Source organism: Dermochelys coriacea, chromosome 9 (genome assembly GCF_009764565.3).
Source record: "Dermochelys coriacea isolate rDerCor1 chromosome 9, rDerCor1.pri.v4, whole genome shotgun sequence".
Classification (NCBI taxonomy): domain Eukaryota; kingdom Metazoa; phylum Chordata; order Testudines; family Dermochelyidae; genus Dermochelys; species Dermochelys coriacea.
This window is the reverse complement of record NC_050076.1, coordinates 27,564,017-27,588,147: the sequence shown is the minus strand read 5'-3', so window position 1 is coordinate 27,588,147 and position 24,131 is coordinate 27,564,017. Positions and strand designations below refer to the sequence as shown.

General features: G+C 39.7%; 1 protein-coding gene across 2 annotated transcripts in view; it reads left to right on the top strand.

Moving 5' to 3' along the window:
* The window catches only part of MED12L (mediator complex subunit 12L), a 335,742-nt gene that overhangs the window by 279,458 nt on the left and 32,153 nt on the right, over positions 1–24,131 (top strand). For both annotated transcript variants that reach the window (XM_043492366.1, XM_038415603.2), the window contains 7 exons: positions 379–468; positions 2,244–2,353; positions 2,922–3,057; positions 3,439–3,600; positions 5,641–6,003; positions 8,336–8,492; positions 14,980–15,191. In XM_043492366.1, coding sequence (XP_043348301.1) covers positions 379–468; positions 2,244–2,353; positions 2,922–3,057; positions 3,439–3,600; positions 5,641–6,003; positions 8,336–8,492; positions 14,980–15,191 — 1,230 coding nt within the window. The remainder of the gene's footprint in view (positions 1–378; positions 469–2,243; positions 2,354–2,921; positions 3,058–3,438; positions 3,601–5,640; positions 6,004–8,335; positions 8,493–14,979; positions 15,192–24,131) is intronic.

The following is a 24,131-nucleotide window of genomic DNA, read 5'->3' as shown; positions in this document are numbered from 1 at the left end:
GGAGGAGCAGCCGCTGATGTCTGAGTTCCATGTGTCTAGCCCATGGTGTTAGGATGTTTGAGGGAAATTATTATTTTTATCAGAGTGGATGACAAAACTACTTATTTTCTCTTTGAAGGAACAGTAGTAAGATATAGCCTCACAATCAAAGCCAACAAATAAGTATCACATCTATTCCAGTTCTTTGTAGATATAAACATTAGATGGGGGTGGGAGGGGAATTATCAAGCCCAAATTCAATGAAGGCGTGAAGATTAAAAGTGAGACAATTCTTCCATAGTTCTTTGTAAATAAGATCTTATCAAGAAGTGATGGGTAGAAATATTTAACAGTTAAATGGGAAAAAACTACTTTTATTCAAACGGCTGTTGTTCTTAGATTCTAAGTAACTGGAGGGAAGAACGATACCAGGATGATGTTAAAGCTAGGCAGATGATGCATGAAGCCTTACAACTACGTCTTAATTTGGTAAGAAAGATGCATGAATATGTTCCCCTTCATATTTATATTATCTAAATTTGAAAATAGCCATTGACAGAAATTAGTTTGCAGTTGATGGAAAGAGGCAAGAGAGATGGAGAGTAACGAAGTCTGACTGCCTGTCTATTGGGTTTTGTTCTGCTGCCCATCACCAGGGTATCTTAGCACCTTCTACATAAAATCAAATAGCAATAGCAAAGTCCCTAGCAGATTCAACTCTTTTTTTTTTCTTTCTCTTGTCCTTTCTTCCTTCTTTTCTTCTATTCCCTTCCCTGCAGTATCATTGGAGAATGTCACAAATGTGCTACTTTTTTTTGAAAGCTGAAAGCCACAGTCCTTACCTATTTGTTCACTATATGTTGATATAAAATGGACGTTTGTTTTTTTTTTTTGGAAACACGCACTTGTCAGGTTAGAAAATCTCAACCGTAACTAGAAGATTCACCCACATGTGGCAGCTGCATGGCTAGATTCCAAAGTCAGCTTTGACAGTTTCTAAATGAGAGGTGGCCTAACGACATTTTCTTTATTTTAATGACAGGTTTCAGAGTAGCAGCCGTGTTAGTCTGTATCCGCAAAAAGAAAAGGAGGACTTGTGGCACCTTAGAGACTAACAAATTTATTTAAGCATAAGCTTTCGTGAGCTACAGCTCACTTCATCGGATGCATTCCACTGAATGCATCCGATGAAGTGAGCTGTAGCTCACGAAAGCTTATGCTTAAATAAATTTGTTAGTCTCTAAGGTACCACAAGTCCTCCTTTTCTTTATTTTAATGCAACTCCCAATAAATGCTTAGCACAGCAGAATAGCCAATACTTGGAAGCAGCTCGTAAATCCAAAATGGGGAAGCCCCAAAATAAAACAGAACAGCTGGGTGTAATCAGGTGGCAGGTTTTAGCCAAGAAAGAAGGTGCAATGTTGTGCACCTCTACAACCTGCAGGTCCAGTCCTTCTCCTATTTAAATTAATGTCACAAGTAATGTGGACTTCAGTGGGTGCATGACTGTGACTTAGGACTATTACTCTGCAAATAGTAAGAACATTCCTTGTACAGAAAAGCCAGTGTGGAAACAGTGATCTTTAAAGCTTTAGACTTTACTGAGGAAATTGTGTCTACAGTGAGAGAAGCAACAAATAAAGATTTAATTATTAAGTATCTTCCTAGCATGTGGCTTCAGACCAGAAGTTAGCAACGATCCTTCCTCCACTCTAATCTTGATGAGGAGATTGATTGACAAAGCTTTGGGTATGGAGTCCCAACTCTTCAGCAACTGGGGTGTGAGGGACAGGTGTTTCCCATGGAAAAGGCATCAGACTAGTTGCAACCATTCCAATCTAACTGAGTCAATGTCGTTGATCAAACATGCGCTCAGAAATATCCTTTTCTTCAGATCTTTCAACAGCAGCAACATTAACTATTTTAATCTAATTTTGGATAAAGAAAAGTGATACTCTTTAAGGATATGATTCAACACCCTTTGAAATCAGTGAGAATCTTTCCATTGACCTCAGTGGGTGCTAGATCAAGTGTTAAATTGGTTAAGACTGATATTGCTGATTTTTCATTTTTCAGCATTTTTATGCAGTGTTGTTGTCTTGAGACAGGGAGAATCAAGTCTTTTTGCCAAAGAATTTATCAAGTTAATGTATAAATTATTTAATGTATGAAAAAAGCCATCAAATATAGTGTAACTAATAAATATTCAAAGATATAAACATGTATGTATTTGAGTTCTCTGTGTTCTGTTGTTTTGCATGTAGGTGGGTGGGATGTTTGACACTGTGCAGAGAAGCACACAGTGGACTACAGACTGGGCACTTCTCCTCCTTCAGATAATTACTTCAGGAACTGTAGATATGCAAACCAGCAAGTATGTTACTCTTATTATAATTCATTAATGTCTGTAATGCTTTGAATGAAAATCCAGATAGTCCTATTTGTGTTTATCGTAGTTTATTGTAGTAACAGCCCTAATTTGGGGAAGCACTCCTAAAAGGCGCAGCACTTAAGCAAGAATTTAAAATAAAGTACCTCCTTAAATACTGTTCTGAATAGGGATGTATTTAAGCATGTGCTTAAGTGCTTTCCTGAATCAGGTCCTATTTTTTCTAATGACCATTTATGCCAGCAATTTATGTGATGTTACAATCTATAGTGGCTCCGATTTGCAAATATTTGTGTTCACATATTTGACCATGCACCTGCATGTGTACAGGGGTTGTACAAGCTCCCTGGAGTTCGTGTGTATGCACAATATGCTTGAAAAATCTGGTTCAATATGCCCAAATAAGTGTCCGTAGTCTTTGCCATAATCTATTTCTGAGATGTATTGACAATCATTTACTATAAAAACGATAGGATTTTAAATGTTGAGTTAACAAGATGTGTTAGTATTGCTCTTTAAGATGCAACATAATACTTATCTCTTTACCTCTTAGTGAATTATTCACAACTGTGCTTGATATGCTGGGTGTTCTCATCAATGGAACTTTAGCTTCTGATCTATCAAATGCATCCCAAGGGGGGTCTGAAGAGAACAAAAGGGCATACATGAATTTAGTGAAAAAGTTGAAAGTAAGTTTTGGACCTCTGATTTTTAACTGCATTCCTGTTAAATCACATTTTAGGCCCATCTTTTAATCTTAACAGTTTTATTGTCAGGGCAGTTGAAAGGAAAAGATACTTCAGCAACAAGTGCCCTAGCAATACCTGAAGGAGTATCATCATACTTTTAGCCATGTTTGAGACTTTTAAATCAGCATTTGACTTAAATCCTGTTCATATCTTCTGTTTTCAAATAAAAAGGAAGTGCACAAGGCAATTTATAGGTGCAACAAAGGCCAAGCTAAAACACTTGATTATATTTAGTAAAAGTACAAGGAAGTGATTCATCTGGGAACTTGCTGTCTTTGAATTGTGAAGCATTGTAACATTTTAACTTCTCTTTTTTGTTAGAAAGAGCTAGGAGACAAGTGTTCAGAAAGTATTGACAAAGTTCGCCAGTTGCTACCTTTGCCAAAACAGACGTGTGACATTATCACCTGTGAGCCAATGGGATCTTTGATTGACACCAAAGGAAACAAAATTGCAGGATTTGACTCCATAGATAAAAAACAGGCAAGAGTAAATGTTTACCTTAGCATCTCAGTTTTGTTATGACTTTTTCATGCATATGAAAGTCATATAAACAGTTTGATGTAATTTTTTAGTGTCTGACTGTATCTGAAACTTATGGAAGTACTGTACTTCTGTTTTAATGTACCTTCCTTAAAAACAGAAACAAACAGCTCATCTTTCTATGCATAATCACTCTAAAAATGATCATAATGTTACCAAGTTAAGAGGAGAAATGGATGTTCTTGGTAGATCGAGAATTCTCAACCTCATGGAACAACACCTTTTAGAAAAATCTTTTTCAAGATAATTGACCTTTTACTGGTACAGGTATACTTTAATGTCATCAGAGATAACGTACATTTTAATTTGAGCTGTATGAAAAGTCACACACAGTGGGTGACACTTTCTAGATTTCCTTACCAATAAAAACTCAAAAAGAAAAGGAGTACTTGTGGCACCTTAGAGACAAACAAATTTATTTGAGCATAAGCTTTCGTGAGCTACAGCTCACTTCTTCGGATGCATTTGATGAAGTGAGCTGTAGCTCATGAAAGCTTATGCTCAAATAAATTTGTTAGTCTCTAAGGTGCCACTCGTTTTCTTTTTGCGAATACAGACTAACACGGCTGCTACCCTGAAACCTATCAATAAAAACTCAGTCCATCCTCATGTAACAGCTCACTGATATTTGCAAGTGTTTTGAGAAGCTTGGATAGATTTGATTTTAGGTGTAAGCAATGGAAAATTGTATGGTTTTTACATAGTCTTGTGTAGCTACCAAGCAAAATTCAGCAGTTTTGATTGTTTCACTTCATTTTTTATTTAATTAATTTATAAAACTGGTGGTACAAAACCCACACAAATTAAAATTGAATGTAAGGTTACTATGAACTCCTACAAACAAAAGCCCCAGAGTTTGAGATTCAGGTTCAATTCCTAATCTATTTAGTTTTGAAATTTGTATTGCTTCATTTTACATTCTAGGGTCTTGACTGCCATCTGATATGTATGTTACCACATGGAAATAACCTATGCCTTGGAGGCGACTACCAGAGTAGCTCTGAGAAAAACTGTTGCCCCATTGGGACACAATCATCCATCCTCACTAACAGTCTTTCCCTAAAAGTGAAGTGTGCCCCCACCCAAGGTCTAGCCACAGGGCACATCAGGCATATAACTAAAGATGAGTACCTTTAAAAATCATTGGAGGGATTTGGTAGGGAAGTAAAGAGCCCAATTGATTTAGTTTTCCTGAAAGGGAAGAGTGGTCTCTGCTTCTCAAAGCTACTCTATAAAGCAAGTTAAATCATTCACATTTATTTCTCCTTTGAAGGAGGGTCTCTTTGGGCTAGAGTGGGCAGCTTCAGTTATCTCAATGCTACTATGTGAAACTAGTATGTTGGGAACACATTTCTCATTCCAGACATTTCATAAATGAACAGTGAAAACCAGTTTCCTTTGATGAGTAGTCCTCAGAAAACTGTCTAGCTTCATGTAAATTGACATACTTTTTGACCTAAATTTCAGCATGAAAAAGAAAAGCTAGGATATTTTTTTTTAGTTGTACCACTCTTTCCAAGGGCAATTCAGCTTTTTTATTTTATAACCCAGGTTCTGCATTTCTTGAAGTATAGTGCTGACACTTATTCAGTTGTATTTTAAATACATGTACTTAGTGAGTGTTTTGGTCCTATGTTTTAATCTGGTGATTAATAATTTTTGTTATTTAAAAGGTAGATTGTTTGCACTGATTTCCAAGGAAGCTGTTGCATGATAGATGAAACGTAAGAAATTTATTGGAAAATAACCACATTTTCAAAAAACCCGGTACAGCTATCAACATGTAGCTTGATTCATTCTAACAGGTGTCAGCCTTGGATGCTAGTTGAATCCCCATACAAACATGTAAATGATAGTTTTTGAGTTGAGAAAAAAAAATCCATACAGTGGTTTTAACCATAGTACTCAAAAGCAGGTAATTCACATTATTTTGTTAAGGTATCATTTAAGAATGCTATTGTACTTTGTATTTCGAAACAGGGACTTCAGGTATCAACAAAACAGAAAGTGTCCTCTTGGGATTTATTTGAGGGTCATAAAAATCCTGCTCCACTCTCCTGGGCTTGGTTTGGTACAGTTCGTGTTGATAGGAAAGTGATAAAGTATGAGGAGCAGCAGCATCTTCTCCTATACCACACACATCCCAAGCCCAAGCCACGAAGCTACTACCTCGAGCCCTTGTCACTTCCTCCAGAGGAGGAAGAGGAAGAGCCTAATACGCCCATTTCTCAGGAACCAGAAAGAAAATCAGCAGAGCTGTCAGATCAGGGAAAGCCTATCACAGACGAAGAGAAGAAAACAAAAAGCAGGAAAAGAAAGACAAAATCAAACTCAAGAGCTGATGTAAGTGACTAAATGTACAGCGTTAAACCAGTAACCAGGTAATTAAAGGCTTTTTGCTGCAACATGTGATTGTCTTCATCACCTACAGAAGTTGCTCAGCAACTTGCAAGATCAAGTGCTAAGAAGAGAGTAAATTGTAAAAATTAAGCAGTAAGACAAAATGTTACCAGACAAGCCTGCCTAAAGGATTGATGTATAGGAATGCACTGTAAATTAATAATACTTGAAAATTAATATGAAATCTACTGAAACATACTACAGTAGCACTTCAGAATTATGGACACCTCGGGAATAGAGGTTGTTCGTAACTCTGAAATGTTCATAACCCTAATAAGACATTATGAACTTCAGCCATAGGGTGGGTTGGGGCTGCAGCTGCAGGGTGGGGGAAGTCAGGGCTCTGGGCCGGGGCAGGGAGGGGTTGGGGCTTCTGACATTCAGGATGGTGGGGCTCTGGGCAGGGGGCTTAGGGCTTCTGACTTGCGGGAGCACCAGAGCTCAGGGCTTTAGACCTGGGGGGAACGCTGGGGCTTGGCTCTTCAGCCCTGCAGTCTCATGGGGGGTAGCCTCTGTTCCTGGCTTCCAACCCAGGGTGGGTGTGGGGGGAGTGGTTGCTAAGGCTCAGGGCTCCCCACAGCTCTGCTCTCAGTTTCAGCTAAAACTGGCACTCCCCCCCGTAGCTAGAGCCCTGAGCCCCGGTGTCCCCCGCAAGGCTGAAGCCAAGAATGGAGCCGCAGGTCTATAGCCCTAGGACCCAGCACTCCCAAGGGTCTAAAGCACTGAGCGCCAGTGCTCTCAAGGGTCTAACACACTGGGCCCTGGTGCTCCCAAAGGTCAGAAACCATTTGGAGCCTTACCTCCCCGACCCTACAGCTGCAGCCCCCCTCCCCCCCCCCCGCGTGGCTGAAGCCCTGAGCCCCTGAGGGTAGTACAGTATTTTCTGAGGGAAGGTGTCTTGTTTTGTCTCTGCTGCTGTCCGATTGATTACTTCTGGGTCCACATGTTGACTGGTAAGTTGACTTGTCCGGTTGACTGGTAAGTTTGTAACTCTGATGTCTGTATCATTGAGGTTCTACTGTAGACTGGATCTGAATTATTCAGGCATACCCACACATAGTTATTATTTTTTCCCTTGCTTGCATTAGAGAAGCACCTGAGTTATATTTTGGATACATTTCTAAATTTCCCAATATCAGTGTGTGTTTGGAACTTGGGCTTTGGTTGAGGCCTAGTTCATATTAAAGGGACATGGACAACTTGAAACAGATCACTAGAATCTAATAAATGGATGCCATTTTAACTTTCCATGGAGTTGGTTGCAATTTGTTACCAAATTTTCCTGTTTTATGTTGTATTTTGTGTATGTGGTTGGAGGGTGTTGCTGTCTGAGACTCGCATAAACACCAAGGTTCAATGCACATGCACAGTATAGAAAGCCTCTAATGTGGCAAACTTAACCCTTCTACAATAGAACCTCAGTTACGTACACCTAAGGAATAGAGGTTGTTCATAACTCTGAACAAAACATTACGTTGTTCTTCCAAAAGTTTAGAACTGAGCATTAATTTAATACAGCTTTGAAATGTTACTATGCAGAAGAAAAGTGCTGCTTTTAACCATCTTAATTTAAATTAAACAAGCACAGAAACAGTTTCCTTACCTTGTCAAATCTTTTTTTAAACTTTCCGTTTTTCTAATAGATTACATTTAACACAGTACTATATCGTATACTGCCTGATTACATACTTCTGGTTCCAAATGAGGTGTGTGGTTGACTGGTCAGTTCGTAACTCTGGTGTTCATGACTGAGGTCCTATTATATATGACCTTTTTTTCACCTAAGGCCAAAACTTGTACTTCGTGATTGAATGGCAAACCCGCAATTTCTGAAACCTTTTGTTTATATAAAAACAGTGTTTTAATACTATAGTCCAGATATAGTGGTATTATGTAAGCTTAAGACTAGCTTGTGAATGTGTTGCATATGCGGATACAATAGTGGTAACTTTAATGTAGATTTTGCGGTTTTTGCCTTTTGTGATGTTTCACTTTAGATTCCCCGTGTTATCTGTGGGTACACTATAAATTGTGTTGATGTGCTCTAGCCTGCAGAAGATACTTTTTATAAGATGAAACTGGATGGAACATTTAAGAGAAGCTGTCATTTTTAGTTACCTGTAAATAGTTTGTGACTCCATCTATTTTTTACAGGATAGTAAACTACAATGGGAACAGTCTCCAATCCTTAAATAATTTAGTAGGAAAACTGGCATTATTTATGAGTTAGTAGGGTATGAACGTCAGTAACATTCCTTTTTATGGTATGTTCAAGGAATATCCACAGAACAACTTATACAGAGTGCCTCCCAACTATTCACCGATTTCCTCTCAAATGATGCATCATCCCCAGTCTGCCTTGTGGGGTTATAACATTATGGGACAACCACAACAACCTAGTTTCTTTGTTCAGAACCAGCCCCTTCCACCAGGTATGTGTAGGCTTTGGAAGTAAATAGAGATATGTTAATTGTTGTATAATAAGAATGTTACTTCTTGAAATAACAGCAATATCTTTAGTTTTTTCCCCGAAGCATGATGTGTCTGCTGAAGCCTTGAGTTTTAATTCTTTAGTTCGCTTAATACAAGGGCTTTACTTTCTCAACTAAAAAAACTGAGGATCACCTCCATTAATGTATTACATTTGTGTTTTATCACTGGGCACAAATGGATCACTGAGATGTGTTAGAGGAATTCTGGCAGAATGCTGATAAATAGTTTAATGGGGGAGTATAAGAAAATATAATTTAAAAAAATAATGGTATTTGCCTTGTTACTTTGATTCATGATGTATATTTTGAAACTAGTCCAATTCTGATTTTTGGTTTGTTGTTATAAATTGATCAATGTCCATTATAAGTGGCACATAAATACCATGGGATAACACATCTTCAGCATTTGCTTGTCATAAGTGTTTGCATACATTATTTTGTTTTTCATTTCATGTTCATGTCCAATGAAAATATTTTGCATACTCTAAGGGGAAATACAGCAAATCTTTAGATGTTATAAAAAATAGCTACCACATCATGAAGGAAAATTATACAACATAAAAATTGTATACGTTTGGTTACAAATATATAAAAATAAAATATTTTTTCTGATGTTTCAACTATAAGTAGATTTTATTTATTCTAGGTAAAAATGTCCAGAAAATGTTAGATGATTGTAAAAATTAATGACAGGTTTCAGAGTAGTAGCCGTGTTAGTCTGTATTCGCAAAAAGAAAAGGAGTACTTGTGGCACCTTAGAGACTAACAAATTTATTAGAGCATAAGCTTTCGTGAGCTACAGCTCACTTCATCGGATGCATTTGGTGGAAAAAACAGAGGGGAGGTTGATATACACACACAGAGAACATGAAACAATGGGTTTATCATACACACTGTAAGGAGAGTGATCACTTAAGATAAGCCATCACCAGCAGCAGGGGAGGGAAAAGCAAGTGACAAGCAAGGTAGGCTTTCATGGTGACAAGCAAGGTAGGCTATTTCCAGCAGTTAACAAGAATATCTGAGGAACAGTGTGGGGTGGGGTGGGGGGGAGAAATAACATGGGGAAATAGTTTTACTTTGTGTAATGACTCATCCATTCCCAGTCTCTGTTCAAGCCTAAGTTAATTGTATCCAGTTTGCAAATTAATTCCAATTCAGCAGTCTCTCGTTGGAGTCTGTTTTTGAAGCTTTTTCGTTGAAGGATAGCCACTCTTAGGTCTGTAATCGAGTGACCAGAGAGATTGAAGTGTTCTCCAACTAGTTTTTGAATGTTATAATTCTTGACGTCTGATTTGTGTCCATTCATTCTTTTACGTAGAAACTGTCCAGTTTGGCCAATGTACATGGCAGAGGGGCATTGCTGGCACATGATGGCATATATCACATTGGTAGATGCGCAGGTGAACGAGCCTCTGATAGTGTGGCTGATGTGATTAGGCCCTGTGATGGTGTCCCCTGAATAGATATGTGGACAGAGTTGGCAACAGGCTTTGTTGCAAGGATAGGTTCCTGGTTAGTGGTTCTGTTGTGTGGTGTGTGGTTGCTGGTGAGTATTTGCTTCAGATTGGGGGCTGTCTGTAAGCAAGGACTGGCCTGTCTCCCAAGATCTGTGAGAGTGATGGGTCGTCCTTCAGGATAGGTTGTAGATCCTTGATGATGCATTGGAGAGGTTTTAGTTGGGGGCCGAAGGTGACGGCTAGTGGCGTTCTGTTATTTTCTTTGTTGGGCCTGTCCTGTAGTAGGTGACTTCTGGGTACTCTTCTGGCTCTGTCAATCTGTTTCTTCACTTCAGCAGGTGGGTATTGTAGTTGTAGGAATGCATGATAGAGATCTTGTAGGTGTTTGTCTCTGTCTGAGGGGTTGGAGCAAATGTGGTTATATCGTAGAGCTTGGCTGTAGACAATGAATCGTGTGGTGTGGTCTGGATGAAAGCTAGAGGCATGTAGGTAGGAATAGCGGTCAGTAGGTTTCCGATATAGGGTGGTGTTTATGTGACCATCGCTTATTAGCACCGTAGTGTCCAGGAAGTGGATCTCTTGTGTGGACTGGTCCAGGCTGAGGTTGATGGTGGGATGGAAATTGTTGAAATCCTGGTGGAATTCCTCAAGGGCTTCTTTTCCATGGGTCCAGATGATGAAGATGTCATCAATGTAGCGCAAGTAGAGTAGGGGCATTAGGGGATGAGAGCTGAGGAAGCGTTGTTCTAAGTCAGCCATAAAAATGTTGGCATACTGTGGGGCCATGCCGGTACCCATCGCAGTGCTGCTGATTTAAAGAGATGAAGTTAAGAAAGCTGCAAATCAGTCAGTTTTCCTTCATAATAAACACACACTAATTTATGTCAAGCAGCACACAGAGAATAAGAGATATTTGTCCTCTATTATGTCAGGGTGGAATGGACTTATTCGTTTGCAGATTGTCATAAAACTACTCACTTTCTGTTCATGAACTGTCATGGATAATTTTTATTTTTCAGGATAAAATGTGTTGTACAGTACATCGCTTTATCATCTTCAGTACCAGGAGTTAGCATTCATAGACCACTTTCAGTCTTCAAAGCTATTTTTCAAATATTTGGTGTCATGAACTCAGGAGTTCATGGTTTGCAGTCCTGTGATCTCAAACTGCTAGACTATACCTATTGGCACAATCCAGCTGTACCCACCTCAATCGGGAGGCTGTTGGAATGCTGGAGCAAGTGTGACTTGAGAGCTGCTAGTACTACTGCATTTAGTTATGGAGATTTCTTTGGCCTTTTATTTATAAACTTTCTAATTAGATTTTGGTTGAGAAATTGAAGAGAGGGGGGGAAAAAGAAGGGAGGGAGATGGAACTAATATAAATACCATGCAAAACAAGCAATCTCACTACTTCTATATGTGTATTTCTCTCCCTTCCATTTGCATGAAATCATTTCTCCCTGTATCCTGTCTTACCCTTCTCTTACCTGTTTTGGCCTGAGTGGCTAGCCAAAAATTCAGGGTTTAGTAGGTTGTTCCAACTGGAAGTAGAAATTGAGTCTGGTATTTCTTTTGTACAACTTTGCTTATTTACAAAGAACGTACAGAGTCCTGTTTCTCTAAATGCGAAGGAATCAAATAACAGGAAACAGATTCTTTGCTCACAGCACCAAGAGCACTCTTTTAGCCTGCATCCTTGATCCCTAAACCTCTTCCCAAGTTTCTTCCAGGGTCAGCCATTATGCTTTCAAATGCTCCTTGAGGCTGTCTGACTGTCTGTTCTTGTCTGTCCTCAGTTTCTGTGAGATCTCTCTTCCCCGCCCATTCTCCCATTCCGCCACCCCCCAAATGCATCTAGCCAAAAGAATACTCAATCAAAAGCTCCTGGATGGGTTCTCACACACCTTTTGTCTTAGGTGGGGCTTATGCTTATAGTTATGGTAACTGAAGGGTGAGTTTACACCTACCAATTTCAGTGAGGTTTTAACTGAACCCATTACAAGTTTCACACAGTATCTGTTAGGGGTCCCAACAATGCCAAAACTCAAAACAGTCTTCACTCGGAGTCCAGATGTTGCTAAAACTAGTGAGCTGAGTGTGGAGGAGGACAAACGATCTTAGCTATACACCACAGAGAACAATGAGGCTGAACCTTTGGTACAGAACTAATTCATACACAGACTCCACACTGTGGCAAATTGATCATCTACAATAATCATTTAGGGAATGGAGCCTCTCGGAAAACGGACATTTGCAGGGAGTACAAAAGAAGGGATATAAACCTGTGCCTAAATCTCCCTGTGGCACCTTAGAGACTAACAAATTTATTAGAGCATAAGCTTTCATGAGCTACAGCTCACTTCATCGGATGCATTTGGTGGAAAAAGCAGAGGAGAGATTTATATACACACACACAGAGAACATGAAACAATGGGTTTATCATACACACTGTAAGGAGAGTGATCACTTAAGATAAGCCATCACCAGCAGCAGGGGGGGCGGGAAGGAGGAAAACCTTTCATGGTGACAAGCAAGGTAGGCTAATTCCAGCAGTTAACAAGAATATCAGAGGAACAGTGTGGGGGGGGGGGGGGGAGTTATATAGGTTGTTATAGGGAATAATCAATATTTTACATTTCTCCAGAGAGCATTCTCTTTCTCCCTGTCCCTTTGACAGAATGGCATTAGAGGGATTAGCGGTCTCTAGTTTTCGTCCTTGTTTCCCTGGGTGGTCCTCAATTATACATGTATTGTTATCTATTTGTATTACAATAGTGCTGTCACAGTGTTTGCTACTCATGGGGTCCCCCTCCTGGCCACTCTGGGGATTAGCTCTTTCAGCCTGAATGCCTTTGTCTCACGGTTTGCCAGCTCATCATCTCGCTCTGTCGCTCTGCAATCGCTCTCTGGTTCCTCAGGAGCGGCAGTGCCTCATGTTGGTGACTTAACCTTCCGGCCAAGTCATAATGGTCCTCCCCTTCCAGAGTTCTGTCGAATCCTCTATGGCATCCTAAGCAGTCCTTAAGTCCACTACCATGGCTAAGTCACTTCCTCAGTGACTGGGATGAACAGTCCCAAATAGTCTCTTCAAGATCACTGCCCAGATTGTGCCACTCATTCATTGGCTGGCAGAGGAACCCAGGCCCACCCGCTACTCTGGGTTCAAGTACAGAGGCCTCTCTCCAGCAGCCAAGGTCTGCACTATGCCAAACCTTCCTGCCTTACTCCTAGACTACTTCCTACCTTTCCTATCCCAGGCTCACATTCTCCACCCTAGCTAAACTCCTATCTCCGGGTCTGCTAGACAAACTCTTCCTCTTTGGTCCAAATCCCTTTTTCTCCCATATCTCAGAAAGACTGACTGCAGCCCTTGTTCTGCTACCAGTTCCCTGGTTTTATAGAACCCCCTCCTGTTCCTCTACAGGGGAGCTTTCCTTAATTAGGGCTCTCATCTCAATGTAAATATCCCCCAGCTTGCAGCCTAATAAGTTAATCATAAACTCTCAGGACTGGAAGGGACCTCAAGAGGTCATCTAGTCCACTCTCCTTCACTCATAGCAGGAACAAGTGTTATCTCTAGACCATCCCTGACAGTTGTTTGTCTAACTTGTTCTTAAAAATCTCCAATGATCTACAGTTCCATAGGCAATTTATTACAGTGCTTAACTACCCTTAACTTCCCAGTCAGGAAGTTTTTCCTAATGTCTATCCTAAACCACCCTTGTTGCAATTTAAGCCCATTGCCGTATCCTCAGAAGTTAACAAGAACAATTTACCTCCCTCCTCCTTGTAACAACCTTTTATGTACTTGACAACTGTTATCATGTCCCCTTTCAGTCCTCTCTTCTCCAGACTAAACAACCTCATTTTTTTTCAGTCTTCTCTCAGAGGTCATGTTTTCTAGACCTTTAATCATTTTTGTAGTTTTTCTATGGATTTTCTCCAATTTGTCCACATCTTTCCTGAAATGTGGTGCCTAGAACTGTACACAATACTCCAGTTGAGGCCTAATCAGCAAAGAGTAGAGCAGAAGAATTACTTCTTGTGTCTTGCTTACAACACTCCTGCTAATGCAGCCCAGAATGATGTTTGATTTTTTTGCAGCATTGTTAACTCATATTTAGCTTGTGGTCCACTGAGACTCTCAGATCCCTTTCCACAGCACTCTTTCCTGGGCAGTCATTTCCGATTTTCTATGTGCAACTGATTGTTCCTTCCTAAGTGGAGTACTTTACATTTGTCCGTATTGAATTTCATTCTGTTTACTTCAGACCATTTCTCCAGTTTGTCCAGGTCATTTTGAATTTTAATCCTATCCTCCTCCAAAGTACTTGTAACCCCACCCACCTCACCTACATTGCCCGCTTCTAGGCAAGTTTGGGGCAAGCACACCCCATCAGAAGGGCCTAGAATTTAGGACCGTTCACTTTGATCTGCCCCTCTGAACCATTTCCTAGAAAGGTATTTCCACCGATGTACTCCTCAAAAGGTTCTGATGGTCTCTTATTAAATGACCTTTGTATGTTTCCCAAATCCATTCAGGATTGTATTCATTGCTTTGGGCAAGCACTCTAGTTTCTGTTTTTCCGGTGTCAAACTGTTGCAATTTGAACAGTTACTTTGAATGTTGTTTGGACGCAGTAATTGTCTCCTCTCTCATCTTCACATCTGAGGCACTCAGATATTACCGTTTTGGGCACCAGCTCCATTATTAGAACCTAGTAAATGGATAGACTTCCAATAAAGCTCTATTTTAAAGGTGCTCTGCTCTTTTTTGTAAACCGTGCTTGCCTATTAATTGTTCTGGCTGGGATTATTAATCTCAATCCAATTCTCTGCCTTTAAAGAGAAAGACCGCTTTCCATAATTTATTTGTATTTGACCTGCAGTAGAATAGACTAGCAGTGATCTGTCAGCCCTTTTGCTTTAAAAGACAGGGAAAACATTCATATTTTGTTTTTCAGGTTCCAGATTGGATCCTGCAGGCTCTTTTGTTCCAACGAACACAAAACAAGCCCTGTCTAACATGCTACAGAGGCGTTCTGGTACCATGATGCAGCCACCCTCCATACATGCAATTACGTCTCAGCAACAGCTGCTCCAGATGAAACTTCTGCAGCAGCAGCAACAACAGCGGCTACTCAGGCAGCAAGCCCAAACAAGGCCTTTCCAACAGGTTTGTTCAAACCCCAAAATATGGAGAGGGAGGCCTTTCTTTCATCTTGTATTATGGTTAATTGCATGTAGCCTCTGAGCCATCTGAGGTTATTTTGATCTCAGTTTACTGCTACAGCAGCAGGTCCACGTACTCCAAGTCTTGTTCCGCCAGGGCCATTTATGCTTTAAACTTTATTTCCCAAACCAACCGCTTTGTCTGTGTGTCCTTTTTAATTCTACTGCAAATCTCATGAAATCATTGGCTGGTCTTCTAATGCTTAATGTCCTATAACTTCCTGTGCTCATCTGTTTAATGAGTATACTGATATTTTAAATGTATGTAAGTAGGGTCAGACCCCTTTTTTACAGACAGCATGTATAGAATTGAATACATTTTGTAAAGCACTACAGAAAGTATCATTAGAGATTGCAAATCCCTATGACCCTATTCTGATCTCAATTGTGTGTCACTTACCTTATAAAACTGGGTGTTATTTAAAACTTCAACAGTGATAAAGAAGAATAAAATTCCACCACTGGCCCATCCCAGCTGACTCTGGCTAAGGGGCTGTTTCATTGTGGTATAGACATTTGGGCTTGGGCTTTAGCCTGAGCTCTAGGACCTTCCCACATGTTAGTCATTTTTTTGTGCACATTTTGTTGTGGTAAGTTGCTGTTCAGCTTCTAACATCGTTTTTGCCTTTCCTCTAACCCTGAGACTGAATTTGAAATAAAAAGCTCCTATGAATCTTCATACTGGTATTGTCAATATTACGTGTACTTTAGGAGAATACTACAGACTTCTTATTATTCTTGGAGCTGCATATAATTTTTAAATAGCACATCACCTTAGCCTGTTTCTAAATTCCCTCAAGGTGAGAATCTGAGAGAGCTTTTCACATTCATGCTGCATGATCCAATATACTGCCAGCAATACTGGGTAAACCAAATTTGCTCTGTTTCTGCTGTTTAATGACAACGTTAATTACATTTAAGAATTCCAGAATTTCTAGGGGGAGCCATTTACACACACGGGGGAGTGTTTCCTCTCGCGCGCGCGCTCTCAAAATTTCTGATGTTTCATACAGAGCAATGAACAAATGTTATACACAAAACCACACTTATATGCTATGTAAGTATGTGGGAAGTGCACGACTTGAACCTAGTTTCCTGGAGATTGGTGCAGGTCCCACCTAAAGCTGATGGCTTAATCAGCTAAAGAACAGTATTTAATAATAAAATTGGCTTCCAGATCCCTGTTACAAAAAATTCATATATGAAACTTGAGTGATTTGTTGCCCTGCCCTTTCACATCTTGCCCTTACTGCTGATTGTGTTTTCAAATCTTTCAAAATCTGCTTCTTGGACATTCTTGGAACAAAAACTTCATCGTTCCTGTAAGGAAATCCTTGGCACCAATAAATATACAGTTGAGCATCAAGCCATTTTTTTTCCTTTGGCTTATTGCTCCTACGGAGTAGTACATTTTTCTAGGAAATGTTTTGCTAATCTGACCTTTGTAAAATGGTATGTTTGTCATCTCGTGCAAGTGACTGTGGATGTGTTCATCGTTGGTCGAGAATGGATGAACAGCAGCTCCTGATGTACAATATACACAATACATACATAAATGAAAAGCAAATAAATAAGCCAACTCAACACAAGTCCTAAGAAAGTTGATGAGTAAATTCTATTGTTTTTCCAGTATAAGTTGCAATTTCATTGCCAATTTGTTGATGGTAATCATATAAAGGATCCATTTGTGGGTAAAATTTGCTGAAAAATTTTGTTTCCCTAAGAATAAGGGCTTCTCTCATCTGATTATTCATATATTGGGGGCGGGGAGGACAGACTCCACTTAACTGTGGTAGAGTCCTTGCAAAACTAGATCAGCAAGTTGTTTAGTTTGCGGAAACTAAATACATCAAATTTCCATTTCTCAAGAATGTGTTATGCTTTTCTCAATAAGTGAATTTAATGCTTATGAAAAGTGCTCACTGGACAGTCTGCAGACACTTGTCTTCTGTTTATCCATAGGGCAGGTGAAACCCAGTTATCAGAGCTGCAAGCTCCCACCACAGTAGATCACCACATTATATAATTTGTCAATCTGAGTTATCTATCTAGGCTCGGTGTTTATATACAGGATATTGGTAGACAATTACTGCGCAGTGTGAGAACCAAATATAGAATGACCAGCATTTCCCAGAGCTTCATTTTGTTGAATTTTATAAACAGTGTAAACTATGTCAAACATAAACTACCTGTCTTCACTTTTAAGGCCCTTTTGGCCTATCCCTATGCTATATATCCTCTCATATGCTATCATGGTGTTGACTTCTGCTTCCACTCTGACAAAGATCTGTCTTGATTGCCCATTTATCAAATTTTCCAGCAAGTACCTACCTGCTTTGTCCTATGCTGCATGAAAGGAGCTCCCTGTAAATATCCATAAAACTATTTCATTATTCTCCTTCAAATCCCTTCTTAAACCTCTCCCCTGCTGTGATGCGTACAAAAACCTCAACAATGATTAGAAAGCTGGTATGCTGAGACAGCTGCTTAGCACATTGTTCATAATCATCTCATTACCTTGTGCTTTCCCCGTATGTCTGTTATCTCTTCATTAGACTGAAAGCTCTGTTCAGCAGGGACTGCCTTTTTGTTATGTGCTTATAGGGTGGCTAACACAATGGGGCCTGTATTGCTCTTTTGGGGCCCTGAAGTTCTACTGCAGCACAAATAGTAAATGATGATACACAGCACTATTCGCAAGCCATGGCTTGGTGTTTGAGAGCCAAAGAGAGAGAGAAACTCCATTTGTTCACTTCCCATGCGCTTCTCTGTACTTCTCAGATGGAAATAGGAGAAATTCCAGCACTGTTGTGGTTTCTTCCGTGAGGATATTCTTTCCTCATGTCTGTTGTCCCTCAGAATGAGGGAAGTTATTAGCATTTAGAACTCAGTGAGTTCATGCTGTACAAATGCTGTTGATTTTTGTTGGCACAAATACCCATAACCAAACACTACTGGGGCGAAGTGCTACTCTTCTGTAGGGCCAGGAAATTCACTTCCTTCTGTTCAGCATTGAAGAGGGATTGACTGCAGGAAACTGTCTGAGCCTCAAGATCCAAACAGATATTAGAACACCCACAAGATATTGGGGGTTTTGTGTGGGCTTCTCCCATCCCCATGGCAAACATGGGGAACTTTCCATATTATAAAACTGTATTGTGTTTGACACACTGCTGATTGTGACTTAGTGATCAGTGTAGAACAAATGAACCCAGATACTACTGTAAGGGATGGCAGTACAAAACCCATAAATAAGAGAGAAACTGTGACAGCCAACTTGATTAAACCCCAATCGACTTGTACTGTAGACAAATCCAAGGGGGACTTAGGAGGGTTTGCAGCTGTGTAGGAGATACTGCTCTTCTGAACAGCAGGAACTTCTGTGCAGCTTTCCACTTAAAAATCCACCCACATCCCTGGGGACCTACAGAGAACAACGGTTCCTTGGTTTCTTCCCACACCTAGTCCTAACCCCAGCAGACACTATGCTCTATCACTATATTTGGTGGGGCTCATCAGGGCAACAGGCAAAATATAACTATGAAGAGCGGAGAGTAGTATGTTGGTTTCAGATATTTTATTATTGTTATTTATTACTGTAACGCTTAGAGACCATTGTGCTAGGCAGAGTGCAAATATCTAACAGTGCCTACCCCGAAGATCTTTTATTGATTACTATTTTCTTTTTATCAAAGAATTAAGAAGTGGTTTAGAAAGAACGTCAGTCAATAAAATATAAAATGGAAAAAAACCTTCAATTGTTTTGCTTCGTTTTAGTTGCAGGTTAAAAGGTAATACAAATTACAAACCAGATAAGACTAAAAAAGATTCCCACTAATAAGAAATAAGATCTCAAATTATATTAGAATTAGGTGAAATGATCAACCATATATAGTGACCCAACATTTCCTATTTCATAGAAAGTAATCCAGTTACAAGATTTCCTATATTAAGCAACATTATTAAGGGCCCAACTCAGTACTACTTACTTAAAGGTCTCATTGGCTTCATATTCAAAAGATAGAGTATAGAGATATCAGCAAATCTCTGCCTGAATAAGTAGTGTTAAATATACTGTGCTTAGGTGAATAAAATCGGAGTTGTAATACAGAAGCCTAAACGAAACTCCTAATTGTTTTATCCTCTCAATTAAGAACATCCCTAACTGTAATAGTTATGCTGACAAAAAAACCTGTGTAGATGCAAAAGAGTAATACATTTAATTTAATTTGGTAATGAATCAATTTAAACTACATCAATAGACACAAGATTTAAATTAGTTTAAGAACATCCAGATAGGTGTTTTGCATTGGCTTCAATAAATTAGTTTTTAAACCTTTTAGTTAAACCTGTGCAGTTTTATGCATAGGCAAGGCTTTCACAACATGCAAGAGGACTTGGTACGGACATTTGGGTTGGCCACTGCCAAGGTTGTGTATATAATGCCAGGCTCAGAAGGCACTCTTTGTGGTGTAATCTGTTTCCTGGGATTTTTATCTGTGATTAAAGGGCCTACTTGACAGCCTCTGTAGCTGTCTACACTAAACATATTGCCAAAATATTCCCCTCATTGCTAACACCATGTGACCTACTTCAGTGGTGGCAGTTATAGTAGACAGATAGCTCCTCTGTCTGTTGGCATTTTTAACACTACATAGTTTAGACCTGCTCTGAGCCTTATCTACACTGAGGTTTAATGCACTGGTAAAGTTGCACAGGTGTTAGCAACAATGGCGAAAATTTTGGCAGAAGAATGTGAGAGTCGATAAGCGCTTTAAAAGTGTAAGTTGATTTCACAGGCTTCCCAGGCACATGCTGTCATACAACCAGAAATTCGTGTGCACGCTCTGCAGCCTTTTCCTCCATCGTTCAAATACAGTAGTGGGACTGAAAAATTTGCCAGTTTTACCTTAGTGAAAAAGACATGGTCACGTCAGCATTTGTGATATTTCTTTTTATTTTCCTGGGCTTAGTACAGGAAATACCTTGACAACTGGAAAGGGAAAAAAAGCCCCCCCCCCCAAATGTTAGCAGCTGCAAATCTTACCTTTATTTAAGGCATTTGGTAAGTTTTGGGCACCACCATCATGAGCTATATTTTTTTAAGGTGTGGTGAAGCAAAGGAGTTTCTTAAATATTTCTATTTCTGTATGTTGCTGCCATCGGAAAATTGAAGATCTTACTCATTGACATAAGTAGCACGGTCTATTTCACAAAACATCCATAGTATGCAATTTTATAGGACCCCCTAATTCTTCTATATAAATCCAGAAGAAACCAACACTTTTGAGCTGGTGGGCCTGTAAATGCCATTCTGTTAAAAACTTTTAGCTATAAAGTAAATATCAGTCTCTATTAAAAACTATTATTTGCTCCACTGATTTCAAATATTACATATAGAATAAAAGGCTAATGTGAATGACAAGGAATCCTATAATAGTTTATAGACCGTTTAGAATTCCTGTACAGAAATCTTATGACAATGCTATGCTTTATTAGCACAATAAAACACCTGTAAGCAATGTTTAGTATTCCTGAAGGACAGTTTTCTGATGGTCAATACAAATAGGCAGTATAAAGATTTTTGTTTAGTTAGGAAAAAAAAAGTATGTCATTTATTTTTTTCTATTAATTTATTACGTACAATGAAGAATGAAGGATTAATACATAACAGTTGCATTAGATATTTGGAAATTGCTTTTTGTGTTATTTTGGTGAATGAATTTACCAAGTTGTAATAAGGTGATTGCTATGATTTAAATGAGAGTAAACTTAGTTGATATTTTTATTACAATAAAATAGTATGTTTCTTGGCTGTTAGTTTTCTGCAATGTATAACCTAGATCATTTTAAAATAAGATACATTAAGACATAAATGAGTCACATTATGACCAAAGTTACTTTAGTATAATGCCAGAGTAATACCATTGACTGCAATACAGCTTACTTTGCACTTAAACAGGTGTAGTCGTATCAGAGTTGTACCCTAGAGTAACAGCAGAATCCGGCACCATTTCTTTATTAAAGACAAACAATTACTGATGCAAATAACATATATTTTACTATTTATGATTAAGAATGTAATCATCCACTTTCATGTAGAAAATGTCTGTGGTATTGACACTAGACTTTCAGTTGATTTTAATGGTAAGTGTAAAGATTCAATGAGGGAAACCATGAATTACAAATGCTTGAAGTAGGGGTCCAGCCTGAGTTGCACAATGAGAGTCTAAGGATATGTCTTCACTACCCGCCGGATCGGCGCACAGCGATTGATCAAGCGGGGATCAATTTATCGCGTCTAGTCTAGACGTGATAAATTGACCCCCAAGCGTGCTCCCGTCGACTCCTGTACTTCAGCGCCGCGAGAGGCGCAGGCAGAGTCGACGGGGGAGCAGCAGCAGTCGACTCACCGCAGTAGACACCACGGTAAGTCGATCTAAGTACGTTGACTTCAGCTACATTATTCACGTAGCTGAAGTTGCATAACTAAGATCGATTTCTCCCCCCCACCCCCGCAGGGCAGACCACGGCTAAGTGCAGTTAGGTATGTTGTGTTAAGAGGATCAGAAGATAACCAGTCAGTCAGTGTAGTAGATGAATAGCCCTTGAGTGTGTTAATCTAGCTATGGGTCTAGGAAGTTGTGATTGAGATCTAAATTCCCTGTAGGTTTATCTGCTACAAAACAAACTCCTTGTGATACCCTGATATCAGTATTCTGACAGTTTGTAAGATCATCTTAACCATATTTTTCTATTCCCACGAGATATGATGTTTCTGTGTCAACTATAGCTACAAATGAATCACTTATTGATGACTTAGTGGTTTTGTTCTTCCTAGTCATAGATCAAATTTGTTTTTTATTATATCTGCATGGTAATGCAAAACATATTGCAGAAGGCAGTCCACAGATGCAATGTTTACTCATCTTCCATATTTTTGTTCTGAGGAACATATAGAATATGCATGTTCTTCCAGTGTGGAAGTATACTTATTTTAATTATAACATTTAAAATATTGTAAATTCAGGAAAAAAAATTCTTACTCACATTATTTTACTATGTTTTTAAATGGAAATATTTTGTAAAAAATTGTTTTAAAAGTGAACAGTTAAAGGACTTTTCTAATATGGCCTACCGCAGATTTGTACTCCTTCAGCACGAGTTAAAACAGTACCAGATAAAGTACATAATTTGATGATAAATATAGTTGCTTAGATGGATATTTTATGTGAAGTGCATTACTATGAAGTTGTGAGTCAGATGCAGTAATCTCATTGCTGTTGAACAGCTGGTCTGTAACCCGTTTTCGATCTTATACTCTGAAACTACTACTTGCCCTCACATCCCATTGATTTCAGTGTGCGTTGAAAATGCTCAGCATCTCTCAGTGACAAGGTGCACAACACTTTTGAGGATTGGATTTATGGAGAAGAGCAAGTAGAGTATATACAAGTATTGTTTATATCTGTGTGACCTGCACCTCCTCTAGCTCTCATCTCCTCCCTGGTTTGTTGACGTCTCCTCTTGTGTTCACCCTCTGTAACCTGATAGCAACACCAGCTGATTGTGATTGGACACCAGAAACTCTACACAGTAGCTTCTCTCTGTGGAGGTTCTGTTTGAGGATGTTTGCATGGAACTGTCCACACAACAGTAATTTATATATTTATTAAAAATAGAGGAAAAATGTAATTAAAACAAAAGAAACCATTTGCTTAACACATCTATATTTACACTTCCCATAATTTAGATAGGGCATTCTCAGGTAAACTACAGAAGAAAAAAGGAAAGGGTTGAATAGCTTACATCTCTTGAAGGTAATCCTCTCTCTGTTAAGACTGATAGCCTCCCTTGCTCTCTAAATATCAGCTCTTCTCTAATGTCTCCAGGACCTGCTTATCAAACCGCTTTTTACGGGTCAGTTTGCATGTTCCAATGTGCCTTTCCTAATCCAGTAGAGAGAGAAGATGGCATAGGCGCCGACTCTGTGGGTGCTTCAGGGCTGGAGCACCCCTGGGGAAAAATTGGTGGGCGCTCTGCACCCACGGGCAACCAAGCTCCCCTCCCCGCCACCTCACCTAACCTCCGCCTCCTCCCCACAGTGCGCTACATCTCTGCTTCTTCTGCCAGCACTTGCTGCCGCGAAACAGCTGTTTTGTGGCGTAACAAGCTCTGGGAGGGAGGGGGAGGAGTGTGTGTGCTCAGGGGAGGAGACGGAAAAGGTGGGGCTGGGGAGGGGATTTGAGAAAGGGGTTGGAATGGGGGGGCAGGGGTGGAGTTGAGGTGGGGCTGGGGGCAGAGCGGGGGAGGGGGTTGAGCACCCACTGATGCCAGCAGAAGTTGATGCCTATGGAAGATGGGTGAGGTAATATCTTTTATTAGACCCAATTTGGTAGTTATGCTTAACAATCTGTTCTACCTTGCGTTTAGCTGTGAGGCTTGGAGTACCTTTCCCAGACCTGAAGAAGAGCCATAGTGGTGTGGCTCAAAAGCTTGTCTTTCTCACAAACAGAAGTTGGCCCAATAAAAGATATTTCCTAATCCAGGGCAGTTACTCCCAATTTCCAAACCAGATTCCTCCATTTACCTGTGCACACAATAAGGTTTGGGAATTTGCTGCATTGAGAGATGGACCATTGAGGACATGAGGACCTGTTAACGATGATTAATAGCTGTCTTTCAAATGCTTAGCTGCCTAGCCCAATGACCACGTTTCACAGAGCAAGTTGTCTGGTTGTGTCTAGTTTTGGCCAAGCCTGTTTAAAATCCATTCCAGCAATTTTTTTTCACTTTTTCCAAGAAATGAGAGTTGTAGTCAGGTCCCCAGATCTTCTGTGATACCCTGAAGCTTTTTACTCTTAAACTCATTTATTTTAAATAG